This window comes from Mus musculus, chromosome 11, assembly GCF_000001635.26.
Source record: "Mus musculus strain C57BL/6J chromosome 11, GRCm38.p6 C57BL/6J".
Lineage (NCBI taxonomy): Eukaryota > Metazoa > Chordata > Mammalia > Rodentia > Muridae > Mus > Mus musculus.
The window spans coordinates 58,888,153-58,908,344 of NC_000077.6; the positions used below are offsets into that span (position 1 = coordinate 58,888,153).

The window sequence follows — 20,192 nt, forward strand, 5'->3', positions numbered from 1 at the left end:
ACATTAGACACAAAGTCTTTTATTCAAGGCAGTTATGTATAGGGTAAAAACATCTTTAGAGCTAGAGCAAAATGTGTAGTGACAAAAGACTTAGGCTGTCGGTGACACAGCAATGTTCAGTGCAAACTAGGTAAGTTAAAACAGACCACTTCTGTTCAACGCTTTCATATGGAGGATGGAGTGTAGGACCAGGGGAGCACAAATAAGTGGACAACAAATTGTTGCTCACCAAGAGCACTGAAGCCGACATAAGAACTGTTGCTTGTGGCTCTTTAAGTGTCAGCTGTGAACAATTCAGGGACTTCATTTGTTCGTTTCTATATGAATACTATTTCCATTAGATCAATTGGCAGGCTTTATATTAGCATCATACACTAGAGGGGTGGTAAAATAGCAATTCCCACTCATACTTATTTGCACTGGCACAAAGTGGGGAAGGTGCATAGGACAATATTTGAGAAAATATGAACACATGCTAGAGTGGTATTTGATGTGGAGATTTGTAGGTTTGAGTTTATGCATGTATGTGGTGAGGCTGAAACCAGGGTCTCATGAATGTTACACATATATCTTACCACTGGGCTACATGCGTACCTCAGTCCCTGTTTAACAAAGCAAGACATATACACAGCAAACACATTTCCTGTAATTAATCTAGGTCCCACCAAGGAATTTTTCATTAAAATACCAAAATATATAGGTGAATGAGGGAATATTTGGTGCAGTACAAGTTGTTTAAAAAATATGGCTGGCCCCTATTACTGCATGCCAGTAGCAACTCCAGCCTCCAGTTACAATAACCGCAAATGTTCCCAGATACAATGTGCTCTGACAGACAATAATATCACTCACATATTTATTGGCACATGTGTGGCTCCATTTGAAAGTTAATATTAAAATTACAAAGACTGATGGTTTTTCTTCACTACAAACTTCTGACATGGAAGTTTTGTTCAAAGTTTCACCTGTTAACTTATTCACATTTGATTTATTCAAATTGTTCAATGAAACGTCTTTGATAAACTTTCTCAATTTGTAAAAGTTTCCCTTGTGTACAAACTCTGAAATATTAAAGAGCATGTAGGTTCTCCCAGTTGTATTGAGTTAGTGCATTCTTACAAAAACACCATGCACAACAGCTTGAAACTGAAAAAAAAAAAAAAAAAAGAGTAGTTGGGGACAAAAATGAATGATTTCCAGTCAGTTCTTTTTCTCTTAAATGGGGGACTTTCTGACAATGGATGTCAAGGCTATCTTACGGGTGACATTTATCTCAGACCCAGAGCTCATGAGAACTTAGGGAGGAAGAAAAAAGTATTTCTGTGGGCCTGGCTGAAAGCAGTGAAATGAAAGCAGTGTGTGTGTGTGTGTGTGTGTGTGTGTGTGTGTGTGTGTGTGTGTGTGTGTGTGTGTGTTACATGATCACACAGACCCTCAGTAATGGGGACTATGTTCCAGAGAAGACAGCCAACTTGTGCCACACAGAATTTCCTGTGTAAAGTTAGCACTTGCAAAGGTGTCCTTTCTTGCAAAAACATTGTCCACACTGTCACATTTATAGGAGACGCCCTCCACATGCCTTGTCTGGTGCCAGCTGATGGTTCCTGCTGACAGAGCTTCCCACATCAGACGCACAGGAGCTCCCTCAGGTGGATTCTCTGATGTACAGTGAGGGAAGACTTGTGATAAAACGTTTTCCTACATTCTTGACATTCAAATCGTTTCTCACTTCCGTGAGTTACCTGATGCCGGTTAAGGTATGACTTCTGGTGAAAAGCCTTCTTGCATAGCTTACACTCATAGGGCTTCTCGCCTGTGTGGGTTCTCTGATGGACGGTGAGATGTGACTTACTGTAAAACGTTTTCCTGCACTCCTCACACGAGTATGGCTTGTAGCCTGTGTGGCTTCTCTGATGGACAGTGAGGGAGGACTTATGGAGGAAGGTTTTCCTACATTCTTCACATGCATATGGTCTGCTCCCCGTGTGGTTTCTCTGATGTCTTCTGAGGCTTGACTTCTGGTAGAACGCTTTCCCACACTCTTCGCATTGGTAGGGTTTCTGGCCAGTGTGAGTCCCCTGGTGCATGTTGAGGTGTGACTGCCGGTGAAAAGTTTTCCCACATACATTGCACTCGTAAGGTTTCTCCCCTGTATGTGTTTTCTGATGTACGGTAAGGTTTGACTTACGGCTGAAGGCTTTCTGACACTCTTCACATTCGTATGGCTTGTCGCCTGTGTGAACTTTCTGATGTATCACAAGGTGTGACTTAGAGTAGAACGTTTTCCTACATTCGTCACACTCGTACGGCTTCTCGCCAGTGTGAGTTCTATGGTGGACATTCAGGTCCGACTTACAGTAGAAAGTTTTCCTGCATTTTTTACACTCGTAGGGCTTCTCACCTGTGTGAGTCCTCTGATGTATGGTGAGGGAGGACTTATGGTAGAAAGTTTTCTTACACTCTTCACAACCATAGGGTTTCTCACCCGTGTGAATTTTCTGGTGCCTGCCAAGGTGTGACTTGCGGTAAAATGCCTTCCCACACAGGTTACATCCATAGGGCTTATAACCGGCACGGGTCCTCTGATAGCGCCTGAGATTTGGCTTCTCGCCAAAGCTGTTTTCAGACTGATAAACTTCCCAGAGTCGGGCTTCTCTGGGGACTCTTTCGTGCACATTTTGCTGGTTCTTCTGGTGAAAACATTTCTCACATTGTTTACATCTATGGGACCCGACTCCTGCATGTACCCTCTGGTCTGTGTGGTATGATTCCTTAATGAAGGTTTTCTCACAATCCCTACACGTGTAATATTGCTGTCCTTTGTGTATTTTCTTGTGTTTCATGAGCTCACATTTTGTACAGAATGTTTTCTTACAAATACTACATTCAAAAGTTTCTGCCCGTACCCAGCTCACGTCTTGGGCATGAAGAGCTACCTCATCAGGCACTTTCTCGGACTCGCCAAACTTACTGGACCCATGTGCAATGTGAAACCTCTTAGTCCATAATGCCTTTGTGTTGCAGGTCACTTCTTGCATACAACACTGAAACTGCTGTCCAGTGCCTGGAGCTCTGCTATACAACCCAGGATGCTCTGCGTGTATGGGGGGCTCACTAGTTAGAGAGGCATCAAGTTCCTCTCCAATCCTCGTGTCATCGGGCTTGTTAGGGGGAAGGACACTCTGCCACACAGTAAGTGCCACAGGCCTCATTCCTGAGGAGTTTCCATTCTTTACAGTCAGATTTGAAACACAGTTTGAGCTCACATTAACTATGTTTCCTAATTTAACTTTCTCCTCGGTTGACTTGTTGCTGTAGGTAATTGCATGGTGCCACAGATGTCTCTCTTCATTGTCCTGGCTGGTTTCGTTCAGTTCCGTTATCTTCTGTACATCTAAAAGAAAAAAAGAAGTCGCCAAGCTCATGTTACAGCATAAAAATGAAGAACTGACTTCTCGTTCTCATCCCATTATGATTTAGCAATAATATAAATATATATGTGTGTGTGTGTGTGTGTGTGTGTGTGGTGTGTGTGTGTGTGTGTCTCCAGTGGATCTGTAACGTAGAGTTTACAATGTAAAATCACATCACTTCACTGGTTTAAGGTGTTTAGTTCATTTGAAACACACGTTTCCATCTGCCATTCCCCCTACCTCCCACCCTTCACTCTCATTCTTACAGTGCGTCCCACCTTCCTTCTTTCTGATCTGTAACAGGAAGATGCTCATCAGCGAGCTATCTGAGGATGGAGGTTTGTACTTTATAATTTATAAATAATTTATACTTTATAATTCTCTGCTTCTGGAAGCTTCTGTTTTGTATTAAGCTGTCTTCTACACTATAAATGAGGTCTTCTGTGTAAGTCTATTGTCTTCTACATTACAGACAACTGCAGATGACAGCTTCCACACCGACAGAGAAACTGCAGCCTGTCAACACGAAAGCCCTGCTTCCCTTCCGCTCCGTGACAGCGGACCCTACTCTTCCTGTTGAGCTTCGCTTTCGCCTTCCTTCCCGTGCTGAGAACTCTCCCTCACTCACAGGCATTCTACCCCGTGGGACAGGAAACCTGATGCTGGGCCTTTTTGTCTGATTCCCTTACCAACCCCTTAGTTAATGTCTGAAAAACTATGATATAAATATCTATATTAAGCTGCCAATTTCCTTCTTTGTAAGGACTAAGACACAAATCTATATTTTATACCCACCCAAGTATTAGATATACCAAATATTGGAAAAAAAGAAGTGTCAAGATTAAACTAGATGAATAATAGTCTCCTTAAAATTCCCTTTCCTTTAGACTTTTCCTGGAATAAAACAGTCTATTTCTTGTTATGATAAATCATCCTTTGTGACTCTTATCTTACAACCATATATTATATGTGTTTAATTTTTTCAACAAAATGTAAGCTCTTTATGTGCAGATATATTTATTATTATTTGCATGTCTAATTTTAGAAGTGCAATGCTTAGGAGATAACAAAATACCATGTGATAAAAGAACACAGCCAAAAATGCTTCGGGTAGAAAACACAGACAGCTGAGAATGTAGAGACAGCAGCTAACCAACGAACCAAAGCTGTCTATAACGCTCCACGCACTTAAAGAAAATATATGCAGCAAAGTAAAAAGGAGAACAAAAGTTCACGTGAACATTCTCCTTGGAGAGCGCACACAGGAATTATGTGAGGAAGCGCAGCAGCTGTGCCCAAGACTAGGAACAGCGCCTGAGTGTGAACAGCTCGGCACGGCCAGTGTCTGTGAGAGTCTACTCACCCTCGCCTGTCTGTCCGAGGGGCACTCACTCACCTGCTCGGCTCTGCTTTGGGACGTCTTCTGCTCTCCATGGCTCAGCTCCTTGCTCCAGCTTAAAGATCACCTCAGGTTTGGTAATGCAGTGGCCTGTTGATGGGAAATAATGTAAGGCTGTATCAAATGCTAGGTCAAGTTCACTGCAGAAAGATCACAGCTTTGGGAAACAAGTGACTGCTAGACCCATCCGAACATTCTGTGAGAAGTTTATAGCCCTCGTGCACTGGAACCGTGCCTTTAGTCAGGAAAGTGAAATGGCCTGAGAAGAGAGCAAAGCTGGGACCCCTGCAGGCCCGTGGTCTCAGCTACTTGAGATGCTAAGGCAGAAGGAAGACCAGATCCAAATCTGTCTAAGCAACTTAGTAAGACCCTATCTCAAAATGAAACGGGTGCTGGGAATACGGCTCAGTGACAGAGCACTTGCCGAGTATCCACGAAGTCTTCAATCAATCCCCAGCACTAAGAGTAAATGCGTAGGAATTAGAAATCTAAGAATGCCGGGCGTGGTGGTGCACGCCTTTAATCCCAGCACTTGGGAGGCAGAGGCAGGCGGTTTCTGAGTTCGAGGCCAGCCTGGTCTACAGAGTGAGTTCCAGGACAGCCAGAACTACACAGAGAAACCCTGTCTCAAAAAACAAAAAAAAAAAGAAATCTAAGAATGATTTTAAGAAAACTTAAAGACATAACACAATTCAATAAGAAAGAAAGACAGAATAAAAAGAGAGAGGGAGGGAGGGAGGGAGGAAGACAGACTGACTGACTGACTCAGGTATGTAGGAGACAGAGGTGACTGAAAACTGAAGTGATCCAGCTTTTGAGATGGCTCAGTAGGAGGTAAATGCACCAGATACAGAGGCTGGCGTCTGAGTTCTCCCTAGCCCTCTGACCCCTAGGTGTACGCCACAGCGTGTGACCGTGCGCACGCGAGCACACACACACACACACACACACACACACACACACACACACCCCACACACACACACCACACACACTCACACACACACTACACACACTCACACACACACCACACCACACACACACACACACACACACACACACACACACACACCACACCACACACACACACACACACACACACACACACACACACACACACACCACACCACACACACACACACACACACACTCACAAATAAACACAGTATACAGTTCTAAAAAATGTTCAAGCAGTCTGAGCATTTGTTGAAACTCAACAAAAACTAAGGGAACAAAAAGGTGGATGTCTCAACAGCAGAACTAATCAGCCAGAATAACATTTAGAATAATGTCAGAGCTTGTACTACTTAAGTTATTTAGATACTTTTGTTTTTTGTTTGGTTGGTTGGTTTGAGTTTTTTGTTTGTTTGTTTGTTTGTTTGTTTGTTGGACATAGAGTCTCACTATGTAGCGTAGCCCGGGCTGTCCTGGAGTTCACTATGTAGACCAGGCTGGCCTCGAACTCACAGACCCACTTCCCTTTGCCTCCTAAGTGCTAGGATTAAAGACGTGTCAGATTTTTAAATGGAAAAAGAAATTAATTTTATTTATTTTTATTTTATCTATATGAATGTTTTACCAGCATGTATGTCTATGCACTGTTACCTCCTTCCAGCCTAGCTAGGCTGGCCTCAGACCATCTGCCACTGAGGCGGAGCCACCTGCTGGGCTGCTTCTCATTCCTCTCCTTTGATGTGCCACTACCTGCCTGAGGCTGAACCAGCTCGCCAAGTTCTTCGGGAGTTAACACCAAACTGATCTTGAGTTCCTACTAAAAGGCTGATCTGTCTACTTCAAAGGAACTTTGCGTGGCTGGGAATGGGCCTCCCCTCTTCTTTATAAAGCGTGTTTGCCAACATTAAAGTTGAGCTTTGATCAGAATTTTGTCTTACCTCCATCCTTTCTCACGCCGCCTAGATTCCCTCTTTTCTTCCAGATTCCAAGATGCCTTCCAGGCTCGAACCCGGACAAGTGAGCCGCTAGCCGGCCTCAACAATGCACCACGTTACAAATGGTTGGTGAGTTACCATGTGTGTACTCAAACCTAGGTCCTCTGGGAGAGCAGCGGGTGCTCTTAACTGCTAAGCCATCTCTCTAGCACTCCACAAAAAAAAAAAAAAAAAAAAACACTTTTAATGAGGAATTTTAAGACTTTTGCTTTAAGCATTTGTGTGACTGGTGTTCCAAAAAGAATACAGATTGAACATAAAAACCAATCCAGAACAAAACATTCATCCAGGCACGGTGAACTACCCCTGTAATTCTCAGCACTCAGGCGGCTCAAACAAGAAACTCAGGAGTTGGAGGCCAGCCTGGACTACACTGCAAATTCCAAGTGAACTGGAACTACATGGGAAAACCCTATTTCAAAAAAAAACAAACATTGGGAGGCAGAGACAAGAGGATCCCAGGAGTTTGCCAGCCAGCCTAAACAGGAAAGTTCAGGTTCAGGGAGAGACCCTGCTTGGGATTTTTGGTTTTGTCAACTTGACAAAAGCTAGTTATCTGGGAACAGGAACCCAACTGAAAGAATGTCTCCATTAAACTGACCTGTGGGCAAGCTTGCAGGAATGTACTTGGTTAGAGTTATTGATGTGAGGAGGCCCAGGCACTGTGGGCTGTGCCACCCTTGGGCAGGCTGTGCTGGGATGTATAAGAAAGCAGGCTGAATGAGCCCTGGGCGAGCAAGCCAGGAAGCAGTACTCCTCTATGGCCTCTGCTTCAGTTCCCTGGTGATGAACTGTGACCTGTAAGCCAAATTTTTTTCCTCAAGTTGCTTTTGGAACTAAGATGCAAAGGAATAAGGAGAGAGGGAGGGGGAGAGAAATACCCCTAACACCATCCTATCCTCTGGCCTCCAAATGTTCATGGACATGTGTATGAACTTGCACACGTCATGCACACAAGCACATACACCACACACATACACACACCAAATTTTCAAAAATCCAAATAAGTAAATTATTCAGTGACATAAATGACAAATAAAATCCAAATTCAAGGGAAACATGAATATCTAGATCCCAAATATATGAACATCTAGATTTGCCCCCCAAAAAGGATCTCATGGATAATAAGACTGTCGAAAGCAAAACATACTTTAGAGGAACCCCAGAGTGCAAGAGGAATCCAACAGGTGAGGGCATAAGAGGCTGGCTGACAAAGTTAAAGCAAACAAACAAACGAAGCCACTGCCAACCGAGAACACTGTACCAAGAGAGGTTAACTTTCAAAGACTGAGAACTAGACTTGCTAAAACAAAACTACAGAGATTCATCAGCACTAGATCAGCCTGTGGGGATGAATCCTGCCAGCCTAATGGGGTCTGGAATCACTGAGGGGCAAGCCTCTGAAGGGATCCGCCTGGGTCCTCCCAGGAAGGCTTAGCTGAGGAAAGAAGGAACCAGCGCCTTCTGTCGGAGGCGCAGATACAGGAGGCCCGAGGGGAAAGCAGTGCTGTTTGCTTGCCTGCCTGCTCTCCCTGCTGGGGAGTGTGCTCATCTCTGCTGCCAGTGGCACTCTCTCCTGATATGAGACCCTAGCTTCTTCAGTTTCCACAATGGATTGAAAGCCAGTGACTCTCCAGGATCCTTTCAGGCCTTAAACACTAGACTGAGACAGTTGAGGTATCTGGCCTGGTGGCCTGACAAGGACTGGGTTCTCAAGCTCTCCAGGATGTAGATAGTCATTGTCTGACTACCCTTCCCTATCAGCTGTAAGATATTCTAATAACTCTCTTTTAATACATATACATACATGCACACGTACACACACACACACACACACACACACACACACACACACACTGATCTGTTTCTCTAGTGCAATGGTTTTCAACCTTCCTAATGTTTCAACCCTTTATTCTTGTTGCTACTTCATAACTGTAATTTTGCTACTTTTAGGAATTATAATGTAAATATCTGTGTTTTCCAATGGTCTTAGGTGACCCCTGTAAAGAAGTCACTTGGCCCCCAAAGTGGTTGTGACCCACAAGTTGAGAACCACTGCTCTAAAGAACCTTACCTACTACACAGGCTTAAGAGATGCTACATAGTAAGTGAACAGATCATGTCCACCATTACTGAAACATATAAAATTAAACAATACAGCAAGATACACAGAAGAAAGTATATCAATACAGAAAACCATTAAGCAAAAAATTAACACAGAGGAAAAAAGAATGCAGAATATAGCCACCCAAAAATGTCAGAAATATGTCCTTAGTTATCAAAAATACTCTTAAATATAAACAAAACTATTTCCCAGTAAATATGTAAACCGTTTGAATAGATGAAAATAACAATTTCAGTGGCATGCTGCAGAAACCACTTACTAAGAAATACTACATGTGAACCGAATCCAAAGGGATGGCCCTAGCATGCAAGTGCGACCCAAAGCAACCAGTTCAAACAGAATGAAAACCTGTGAAAGGAGATGGAAGAGTGGGAAGAGGAAGAGGGGGATGAAGAGGAAGAGGAGGAGAAGGGATCAATTCAAAGAGTAAGTAATGTGTAAAGAGATGCACACGTGCTGAACGCTGAGTTTGTAGAGCGCATGTCATTAGGTCATACAGAAAAGGTAGACTATATACAGTACAATATCTGAGAACTACAACAGCTACCATCACCTACCAAAAGGGCAGGTCATTTTGACAGGAAATTTACAGAGAAGCGCTGGAATCAAAGCCCACAGTGGAACAAAATAGCCTAAGAGACACTGACAGGCTGCCAGCTCCTGCTGAGAGCACCATTATCTCAAGGAGTGCATATTACTGCTGAGGACAACATAGGAAACGAAGGAAGTCTCGGCAAATTTAAAAATAAACAAACAAAACCCCTGAATGTCCTCTCTGATCACAATGAGATAGATAGACATATAAAACTGGAAATTTTATCCTACCAGATGACTAATGAGTATGAAAGAAAGTAAAATGCAAATTTAAAAATAACTTCCTACCTATTCAACATTGTACTTGAAGTCCTAGCCAGAGCAATTCGACAACAAAAGGAGATCAAGGGGATACAAACTGGAAAGGAAGAAGTCAAAATATAACTTTTTGCAGATGATATGATAGTATATATAAGTGACCCTAAAAATTCCACCAGAGAACTCCTAAGCCTGATAAACAGCTTCAATGAAGTAGCTGAATATAAAATTAACTCAAATGAAGAGGGTCCCATTGTAGCCACCACTGCAGAGCAGCAGCCATGGCTCCAGGCTATGCCGTAGCTGTTGGCCACAAAGTGAGAAAGAATATGAACAAGCGGAGTCACTGCTGACAATGCCAATGTCTGTCATGGCTGATGGTGCTAACGTCTCAAGAGGAACACCACATTTTTGTGGGAATATGCAATTTCTGCCCTACGAGTGGCACCCCATCAGATCTGCAGTCACTCCAAGGACACTCAAGTTCATCCAGAAGGGTGTGAGGATACATACCAGGGCCAAAAGGAAGCTGGAGCCGACCAACACACTGGCATCAAGAAGTACTACATCTCTTCTGCCTATTCTCCATTAATAAATCTTTACAACACAAAACATACACACACACACACACACACACACACACACTATTAAATGGACAACTTCAATATTGATGAAATGTCCACACTACTCACACTGACTTACCAATTCAATGGAATCTAAGTACCAACAGCATTTTCATCGTTCTAGAAAAAAGCCAATCCTAATCTTCACAGAGAAACACAAAAGACCCCCAGGCAGTCAAAGCATCCTTGAAAACCGAAGCAAATCAGTTGTTGTATATGGCAGAGCAACAGCACACAGGGACACAGTAAGACATAAGACAGAGCAACAGCACACAGGAACACAGTAAGACATAAGACAGAGCAACAGCACACAGGGACATGGTAGGACAGCACAGAACTAGCATAAACGTAGACAAACAGCCAATGAAACAACAGGAACAAATCCAGACCTCACGGCCACCCGGTTTTCACCAGAGGCAGCAGGATCGGTTAAAAAGGAAGCTCTCCTCAGTAACTGGTACAAGCGCTGTGCTCTCTGGTGTGCAGAAAGACATTAGACCCCCTATGTCTTCCCGTATTCAGAAATCTAATTAAAATATATCAAAGATGTAAATGCAAGATCTGAAGCTACTGAAGGAAAACACAGGGAAGCTGAATATTGATTCAAAGATTTGTTTCCCTTTTTGAGATTGGCGTCTCTATGTTGCCAGGTGGCTCTGGAAGTCCTGGGCACAAGTAATACCTCCTCCTCGATCTCCAGGGTGCTGGAAGCACAGACCAACACCATCAGACCCAGGACAAAGATGACAGGACCTCAAATCACAGCCATCTACCACAAAAACTGACAACTGGGGTTTCAAAAACAAAACCCTCCATAAAGAAAAGCCACGGCTAGAGTGAAGGTCAACCTACAGAGCCAATGAAAAGGTCTGCAACTATACAAGGGGCTGAATCCTGGACTACATAAGGAAGTTAAGAGCAGGAAAAAAAAACAAAAACAAAAACAGGTCCTATAAAGTTGAGCAAACGACTTGAGTAGGTATTTTCCCAAAGGCATACAGATAACACAGAAACCCACCAATAAGTGGTCAGTACTGTAAACGTCAGAAAATGCGAATGAGAACCACAGCCAAGCGTAACTATACTTGCAGCTGGAATATTCCAGAAACCATGAGCAACAAGCACTAATGAGGACACAAAGAAAGACACATTATCCTTCACTGTTGCTGGAAATATAAAATCACTACCATGAAAAACTGTATAAAAGTTCCTTTAAAAACTAGAAATAGAACCACCTTTATGGTTCGGCTATCACTGAATATATTAAAAGAAAATGAAATCAGTAGTTTGAAAGGTCATGAGTTCAAGGTAATATTGAGCTATATGAGCTCTTGTCTTTTTAAATATATATATATTTAATATATATATATTTATTTATGGGCTGGAGAGATGGCTCAGTGGTTAAGAGCACTCATTGCTCTTCCAAAGGACCTGAGTTCAATTCCCAGCAAACACGTGGCAACTCCCAACAGTCTGGTGCTATCTTCTGTTATATATGCAGACAAAGTACCCATATACATAAAATATATAAATAAATAAATCTTTTTGTTAAAAAAATGTATAAGGGAATATTATTTACTAACAAGCCCAAACTTATCTCGGGTTGGAACTGAAGGACGTTTTTGCTAAGTTAACTAAGTCAGGCATGGAAGGACAAACATTGCACATCCTTGTTTATATGTGGAAGACAAACTGGCACTCACAGAAATAGAAGCAAGAGCGGGTGACAATGCCGATGAGAGTGTGTGAGGGAGGGACAGAGAGAAGACGGTTGATGCACGCAGGGGTGCAGCTGGATAGCCCTGTAACTTTCAGTTTTCTACAGCACAGAAGCATGACCATGCTTAAAATGATCCCGTGCCACAAAATAGCTAATAGAGGATTTAAATGCTTGCAATATAAAGATGTGAGATGTCTGCATAGACCTGCCAATTTCTGGAGGTAGGTTTATACACACACACACACACAATGTGTAGCTAAACAAACTTCAGATGTGGTTACTGTTCTTACTAACAAAGGAAGTGTTTGTAATACTGCTGGGGACTTCACTCACCCAAGGACTCCAGGCTGCTGTAGGTCTCCAGCATCACGTCCCTGTAGAGCTTCCTCTGACTGTCATCCAGGTCCTGCCACTCATCCCAGGTGAAGTCCACAGACACATCCTCAAATGACACCAACCCCTGTAATGAGACATTTCTCCTCAACTCAAAATTTTGAGCCTAGCAAAAGACAAGACCCTGTCTACAAAACTCAAACATCCTCAGAAAGAGCCACATCTCTGAGCACCAGCACCATATAAGATGTGCCAACCAAGTTAAATGTCAAGAGAAAGATGAGGGTTCTGATGTCCTTATCATTTAGAAGTAAAAACACCTGAGACTCTCCAGTAAAGCATTTCCAATAGAAATCTTAATGAATTAAAACTGTACAAATATTAAACTCCACATGTGAAAATATTTATAAAAGGTGAGGGATATTCTAAAAAAAAATCAGTAAAGAGAGTACCATATTCATGGAATATAACTTTATAATCATAAAGACACTGACTCTCTGGAGATAAATAAACTAATTTGGTGCAATGGAAGCATCAAATTCATAAATGTATCTCAGAATTCTTATAGAGAACTGAAGAAGCAAAAATAGGGTGTGATTAGTTCTGGCTCTGTTTGCCCCAGTGCAGGTCCCTCCCTGCATTGGCAGCTCTGGGTTTCTATAATATACACTACATTTTCTGTTCTGCAGGATCCAGATAGCAGCTGACTCAGTGCCTGCCAAGGCTCCTCCCAGCTTGCTTATACAGGCAACCTCCCTGAGGTGTCCTCACACAGTGCAGTGAGTGAGGAAGATCTCCCTCCCTCTTCTTTTAAAGGCCATTAGTCCCATCAGGTCAGGGATTAGCATCCTTTTAACCAGTTACCTTCAATGAGCCCTATCTTAGATAAAGTGGCATTTGCTTTTAGTGGTCAGCCTGGCCATATAAATCTGTCCACAGCAAGCTTGCCATCCCTACCTCTGATGGAAAAAGTCAAATACCTACTTGTAGTCAATCCAAATGATCGGATTTACAATCTCCCACTTAGCTTGGCTTGACCAAAGAGCGTGTGCATGGGGACCACAGGAGAGGCTCAGATACAACTCCTCAGAGCCGCCTTCCCTCACACCAGGGAATCCCCAGCCTCCTTGCTCAGGGCCTCAGATCCCAGATCCCCCTCTTTAAATACCCATTGGTCCAGCAGATGGGGTCCTGGAGTAAGGACAGTGGGAGGTCAGTACCTGCCGCTCCACTTTCAGATGCCCCCTCTGTGGACTTCGTTCTTCTAACTATAGCAGTGGAGACACTAACACACATCTGAGTGTGTAGGGCTCATTCTGAGGAAATCTGTAATGACGTAAACGACAAAAACACAATCCCTACCTCCTCCTACGCAAGTGCAGGCCCCCCTGAGCCAAGAGGGAATCTGAAGAGGCCACATCTGACAACCCCAAAACAAACCATATAGTCTAGTCTTCCACAATCAAGACGTAACATCTTTCTTAAGATTTGGATTTTTTTTTAATATTTTTGAATATTCTGCTTTTGATATCAACTACTGGAATTGTTCAGCTTCATTTCTGGACTGTTCCTTTGTGTAGAGAAACACAGTTGATTTTATTTCTGACCCCTGTTATTTTGCTCAACTTTTTCATGGGTCCTATTTGTAATGAACGGAGTGCCAGCTCATCTCCAAACGCATGCGGTTATGACCCTCTTCCTTCCAATTTACATGACCCTTAGTCGTGCTGCCTAGGCTGCTGCCAAAGGTTGTGGAAAGTACCTCTAGGACAGTGACAACAGAGGCGGTGAGGATGGAGATGTCTTATTTCTAGTCTCAGGAAATAGAAATGCTGATTATTTTAATCAAGTGTGACATTAATTACAAGCACAATGTTGTATCTCTCCATCACATACAGAGGTCTAAGGACAAATTGTGGGACCTGGTTCTTTCCTCTCACCATAAGGGTCCTGGAGATCTAACTCAGGTCGTCAGGACTGAGTCCTTTACCCACTGATCCATCTGGACGGCACTCTTGTGGATTTTCAATTGTTGATTGCTATGGTGTGTTACACTAAATCATGTTTAAATAAAGAGTACATTGCATACTTATAATTTCATACCACTGTTTCTAGATAAGGCAAGGGAATAAGGAAGATAACACGCACATACATGACCTTCTCTAGTTCCCCATTTACCTTTACTGGTGCCTTGTGTTTTCTTGCTCTATTCCGCTGGGTCCGTCTCCAGTAACTGTAGGTGACTGGCCTCTTCTTGTAGCTTCTCTTACGCTTTCTAGTTTCAAGACATCGACTGGGGAGTTGACTCAAGGAGTTCTCCACACTGTCAGGCTGCAAGTTCCTCTATAAAGCAATGTTGGAGATGCCATGTGAGTGACTTAGAGCCACCTCTGTGCCGGACACACTGCAACCACACATGAACTAAAGCAAAATTCAAAGGAACAACACCCCACTCTCGTCTCCAGCAAAGGAGTCACTGTCATCTTGTGCTCTTGGCAAATGCAGTGCCCCCAGTACACAATTCAAACTTTCTGCTGTCATAAAAGTAAATGCTGGAAAATGCTTCAAAACAATTGTTAGACAATATCACAACACACCAAGTACTGACACAAGCTTTGCTATACCATTTACAGTATTTATAAAAACTTAAGTTTCTTCCTTCCACATGACATAGTATTAGAAAGACACTTCCAAGAGTATCAACTTGAAACTTATAGATTCCGTGGTATATAATGTAAATTATAGCTACAGACCAGTCAAAGAGGCAGGAATTCTGACTTGTTCTACTAACTGTTTTGAGTTCTATTTGAGATTTTACGATGTTAGGGGAAATGGGGATTTTAAATGGAGTTTGAAATTTTTCTGTGCCCCATTGTAAAGAAGGGCACAGATTCTTTTGATACCCACAGCCACACTTAGGACTAACTTCCTACAACTCTGCCCCACCAGTAATGCAGGGGTTAATCTACTCATGAGGCCAGAGTCATTGGAATGTCACCTTTGGAACGGCCCTCACACAGCCAAGAGTGTGTTTTTAATGTAGGCAGCAGTCAATCCCATCGAGCTGACAGTTGGTTACCAAGTACATACACTTCACAAATAGGTGTCTCCAGAGCCATAGGGAGCAGATACATCATTACGGCAAAGGACGTGAATCCAGTGTGGAAGAGAGAGACGCTGCACGTGCTCTCTCACTACACTCTCCACACAAGCCAGTACAGTAAGAGCCTTGCTGATAATGCGGAGGCCAGGAGATGCCCCAGCCCAGGCTCACGCCACACCTCAGGCTGCTCCAGCATCCAGGGCTGTCACTGCTTGACAGTGAGACACCGGACACAGCAGCTGTGGCACCGGAGTCTGGACCAAGAGAAGAGTGCGGCTGAGGACAAGTGTCCCTGCAGAGTCAGGGAGTGTGGCGGCTCAGCCACGTCAAGACCTAGGGAGACAGCCTGTGGGCTCAGCCCTGCATAGGCCTCGCAGAGCCGAACCGCCTGCACAGGGCAAAGCGGAGGAAACCGGAACCCTGCCGGTTCCTGCGGGCAGCACTCACCATGGCGCCCCCGTCCGCCTCCGGCAGCTGACTGGCCTGAGGCACCCGGACACCCCAGCTCAACTGACCGATCAAATGTAAAGATGGCGCGAGACAAAGCCCCCGCGAACTAGCGAACCCGCCAAGGCCCGCCCCTGTGCCCGGGCTGCGCTCCTGATTGGACCGCCCCTCAGTCCCCGCCCCATCATCGTGCCTTGATTGGCCACAGATAGCACCAATCGATGACTTGAGAAAGGCAGACTACCCCAAAAAGTGGCTGCTGCGAAATATTTTCAGTTTTGTTTTGTATTTTGTTTTTCAAGACAAACCCACGCTGGCCTCGAACTCATGGCAGTCCCTCTGCCTGGGCTCCAAAGCGCTGAGATTACATGAGTTGACCGCTATGCTCCCCTTGTCCGAAGGTAAAGCTCACTCCAGGTGGATGACGAGATTAGCATTTAGTTCATTATGTGAATTATGTCATGTGAATTATGAACTGTACATAGGAATATATTATTCACAAATGTAAAGAAAACGATGACAATTATTTTTAAATTTCAAATAACGTTTTCTTGTGTATGTATGTGTGTGTGTGTGTGTGTGTGTGTGTGTGTGTGTTTTGTCTTTGATCTTTGGCCCCAGAACTTTTGAATAGAGAAGCTGACAGAAATCAAATAGAAACTATCTGTTAACGAGAATGTCAAGTACAAATAAAATGTGACACACATTGTCATTTAAATTTTCCTGGAATTCACATTGAAAAATTAATCTGACTGTATTAATAGGAAATATAAGCCCCTCAAAGAGCACCCAGTGGCCAGGCCCTGCCCCTGAGGCCCTCCAACCACTAGGCTCCACCTACAAAACGTTCTATAGGCCAAAACTGCAGGTTAAGCTCCGCCCCATAAGAAAAAAAAAAAAAACCCTTAAGCTCAGAACTTCAAATCTCACCAACCCCTGAGCTTGCCCCAAGATCCGGACTTCAAATCCCACCAATCCTCATCCTGGAAAGCTCTGTGCCCGCCCCCTTCCCCAAGAAACCCCTTAAAAAGTCCACCTCCAGCTCCGTTGCTCCTTGCTACTTCTTTCCAGAGCAGAGGCAGCTACCTACTTGTGTTTTGTCCGAATAAATCTCTTGTTGTGAGGTTTGTTGTGTGGTGTGACTTTGTGCTGTTCTTTGGCTCCCATCTGCCAGGACACTTTTCCCCTCGGAACTGTAACATTTATGGTGTCCTGACCTGAAGAGGCTCCTCCTCCTGTCTGTGCACCCCCTTGGGGTCTGAGCCATATTGGGACCCATCCTTCACCTCCAGTCCATCTGCAGCAGACTGGCGTTCTGACTCACGGATAGCTCAGCGCCTCCCCTCTCAGCCCCCCAGGCCCCATCCACCAGCGGCATTAGGTAAATTTCCCATTCGGTCAGTTCAAACACTTCCCTGAGTCTGCGGAAGTGGCTATTGAGTTATTTGGCGCCCCTCTGGTACTCTTGGAGGCAGAGGTACCCCCCCACACCCCCAGCCACGGTCTTTGAGGCTACGGCTGGCTCTCTTCACCTGCCCCCTCCTCCTGAGAGCTACAATCTTGCAGTGTTTAGGCCCACAGGAGCTATTGGGCCCCTTCCTGTCTTCTTTCCCTACCTTTCCTTCAGAGCTGATCATAAATACACAGCCCCTCTAGGGCCTCGTAGCTTTTGTGACCCTGCTTCTGATTCTTCCCTGTGGATGAGACAACTCCCCTCCCCTCCCTCTAGAGTTTAGTTCTCATCCTCACCTTTGGGCTGCTACAACAGCCCTGGTACTAAGTCTCTCCTCAGGTTTCGCCAGGCTAAGCCCCTGGCCCCTGTTGGATGTGCTGACAACCCACTTAACGACTTGGTCCTCCTGGCTTGTGTCTTCCTCTGGTCCTCCCTGAATCCTGGGGATGCTTGTGACTACAGACTACGGTGACATTTTTCCTTCCTACCCCCTCTCTTATCCATGGGAGCAGTATCGTTCGTACCCTCTCATTCCCCCTCAGCACCCGAACTGAAAAGCCCTAAACTTGTGCACCTTTGCAGTAAAACTTGACCTCGATACCCTATCTATAATCTATCAAAATGGTCACCTGATAGCACCCCAGATGCCGATATTATTCGATATCCACAACTGCTGTGAGCAATCAAGGAAATAGAGAGAGAGATTCTCTCTGTCCAAGATTTCTCTCGCCTCCACTCCAAGCCTTCTCTCTGTTCTTCCGGTTCCCCAACTCAGCTCCTTCTAGCTATGAAGTCTGGACAAGATGATGCCTTAACTACTTTTGATGCAGCTAATGTGCCTGCCCGCAATCAGTCTCTACCCACAGCTCCCTCTCCTTCATCCCTTTCGGTTTCCCTTTCTCCTCTCCCAGTGACAGGTCATTTGGGGCAGTGGGCTGCTCACAGACAGCCTGGTCTCCAAAGGTCTGGAACCCAGGAACCCTATGGGTGGTGATTTCTACCTACATGGGACAGAAGATGTTCGATCATGTCTCCTGCGCCCCTGGCTCCCGTAGAAGTTACCGCCCCAGCAACCCCACTCATGAGAGGTGTGTGGCCATCAGTCACATAGGAACAGCACCAAGCCTTCCCACGTGCAAATAAGTTTCCCCCAAACTTCAGTCCAAGCCAATGAGAGGTACCTATGGTCGAACCCTGAATCACCCCCAACTGTATATAAATTTATCCAGGGAATTAAAGGTGTGCTGCAACACTTGGGAAGAGATCTGCTCTCCGGAAGTGCTGCCTGAGGTTCCAACGCACTCCTCACTGGATATTCGGCTTCTCATCGGTCCAGCCTGACCTGACTCAGTGCAGGGCGGCTCGGGGTTACTGAGTGGCCTGGAGGCATGGCTGAGACTTCGTCTCCCTGCCTGCACTTGCTTCCCTTCGCCAGAACCCTCGCACCAGGCCTGGCCAGAGGTCTCCATTGAAAACCTCTGGTGGTGCTGGTGAGATGGCTCAGTGGGTAAGAGCACCTGTCTGCTCTTCCGAAGGTCCGAAGTTCAAATCCCAGCAACCACATGGTGGCTCACAACCATCCGTAACAAGATCTGACTCCCTCTTCTGGTGTGTCTGAAGTCAGCTACAGTGTACCTACATATAATAAGTAAATCAATAAATAAAATTTAAAAAAAAAAAAAAAACCTCTGGTACTCAGGCCCACAAGGTCACCCAAATCAACCTTTCCTGGCACCACTTTCAGGCCACCAGCAGCCCCAAGTCCTCCCGCTGCTCGTTCCTGCTCCACCACGGCACTCCCTCTATGTTCATCTTCCCACCCTAACCTGGCCACAGTTCTCCTTCCAGGGTGAGGTCGCCAGGGTTGTACCCATCCCTTTCTTAAGTGATCTCTCAGAAAAGAGGCTTGGGTCTTATACTACTAACTCTTCCACTTTGATTAAAGACTTCCACTATATCACCCAATTTTACAGTCTCACCTTCGAAGACATTCACAATATTCTGACCAGCAGCCCTCTCCTTGAAGAGCTTAGGCAAGTCTGGGAACCGGCTACTGCTCGACAAAAGCCATCAAACTAACACTAACCACCCAAATGGGGCTGGGGCCAGTTCCTGACCAGAATCCCAAATAAAACTATAACACTCCAGGGGGCATTTGAGCTAGAGGGCAGTTTATAACTTGCCTCCTGGCTGGTCTCCATAAGGCTATCCTAAAAGGGGTAAATTCTGAGAAAACCCAAGAAGTCATCCAGCACTAACACAAACGCCCACCTCAATTCCTGGACCGCCTTACAGAGGACCTCCTACAATACACAAATCTGGACCCTGAGACCCCCAGTGGGGAACTACTCCTTATGACCTACTTCTCTCAGAGTTTCCCTGACATTAGGGACAAACTTAAAAACCTAGACTCATAGCCGGGCGTGGTGGCACACGCCTTTAATCCCAGCACTTGGGAGGCAGAGGCAGGCGGATTTCTGAGTTCGAGGCCAACCTGGTCTACAAAGTGAGCTCCAGGACAGCCAGAGCTATAAAGAGAAACCCTGTCTCGAAAAACCAAAAAAAAAAAACAAAAAACAAAAACAAAAACAAAAACAAAACAAAACAAAAAAAACCTAGACTCCACAGACAGAAGTTTTAGCCATGCCCTTTAAGGTGTACCACAAGAAAAAAAATTTTTTTAAAGCCCCAAAACAAAACTACCTGAGGGCAGCTAAGGCCTTTCAGCCAGCCATAGCAGCTGCCTCCTCACTTTCAAAAGCCCGGAAACCTCCAGG

At 44.7% G+C, this 20,192-nt stretch overlaps 1 protein-coding gene and 1 long non-coding RNA gene across 3 annotated transcripts; one reads left to right on the forward strand and one right to left on the reverse strand.

The window, feature by feature from the left end:
* Window positions 1-16,073, reverse strand: Zfp39 (zinc finger protein 39). The gene is made up of 5 exons (NM_011758.2): window positions 15,963-16,073; window positions 14,591-14,755; window positions 12,413-12,539; window positions 4,810-4,902; window positions 1-3,394 (listed from the first exon to the last, which is right to left on the reverse strand). Exons 1-5 carry the CDS (start codon window positions 15,963-15,965, stop codon window positions 1,626-1,628), a joined length of 2,157 nt encoding a protein of 718 aa, NP_035888.2. The 5' UTR covers window positions 15,966-16,073; the 3' UTR covers window positions 1-1,625.
* A 120-nt stretch (window positions 16,074-16,193) lies between these two features.
* Gm12257 lies at window positions 16,194-18,920 on the forward strand. Of its 2 annotated transcripts, XR_879896.2 has the most exons (4): window positions 16,194-16,363; window positions 17,137-17,343; window positions 17,755-18,503; window positions 18,645-18,920. It is a non-coding gene; the product is annotated as a predicted gene 12257 (long non-coding RNA). The 2 variants fall into 2 exon arrangements; XR_879895.2 differs by having other exon boundaries at window positions 17,137-18,503.
* Window positions 18,921-20,192: the final 1,272 nt, after the last annotated feature.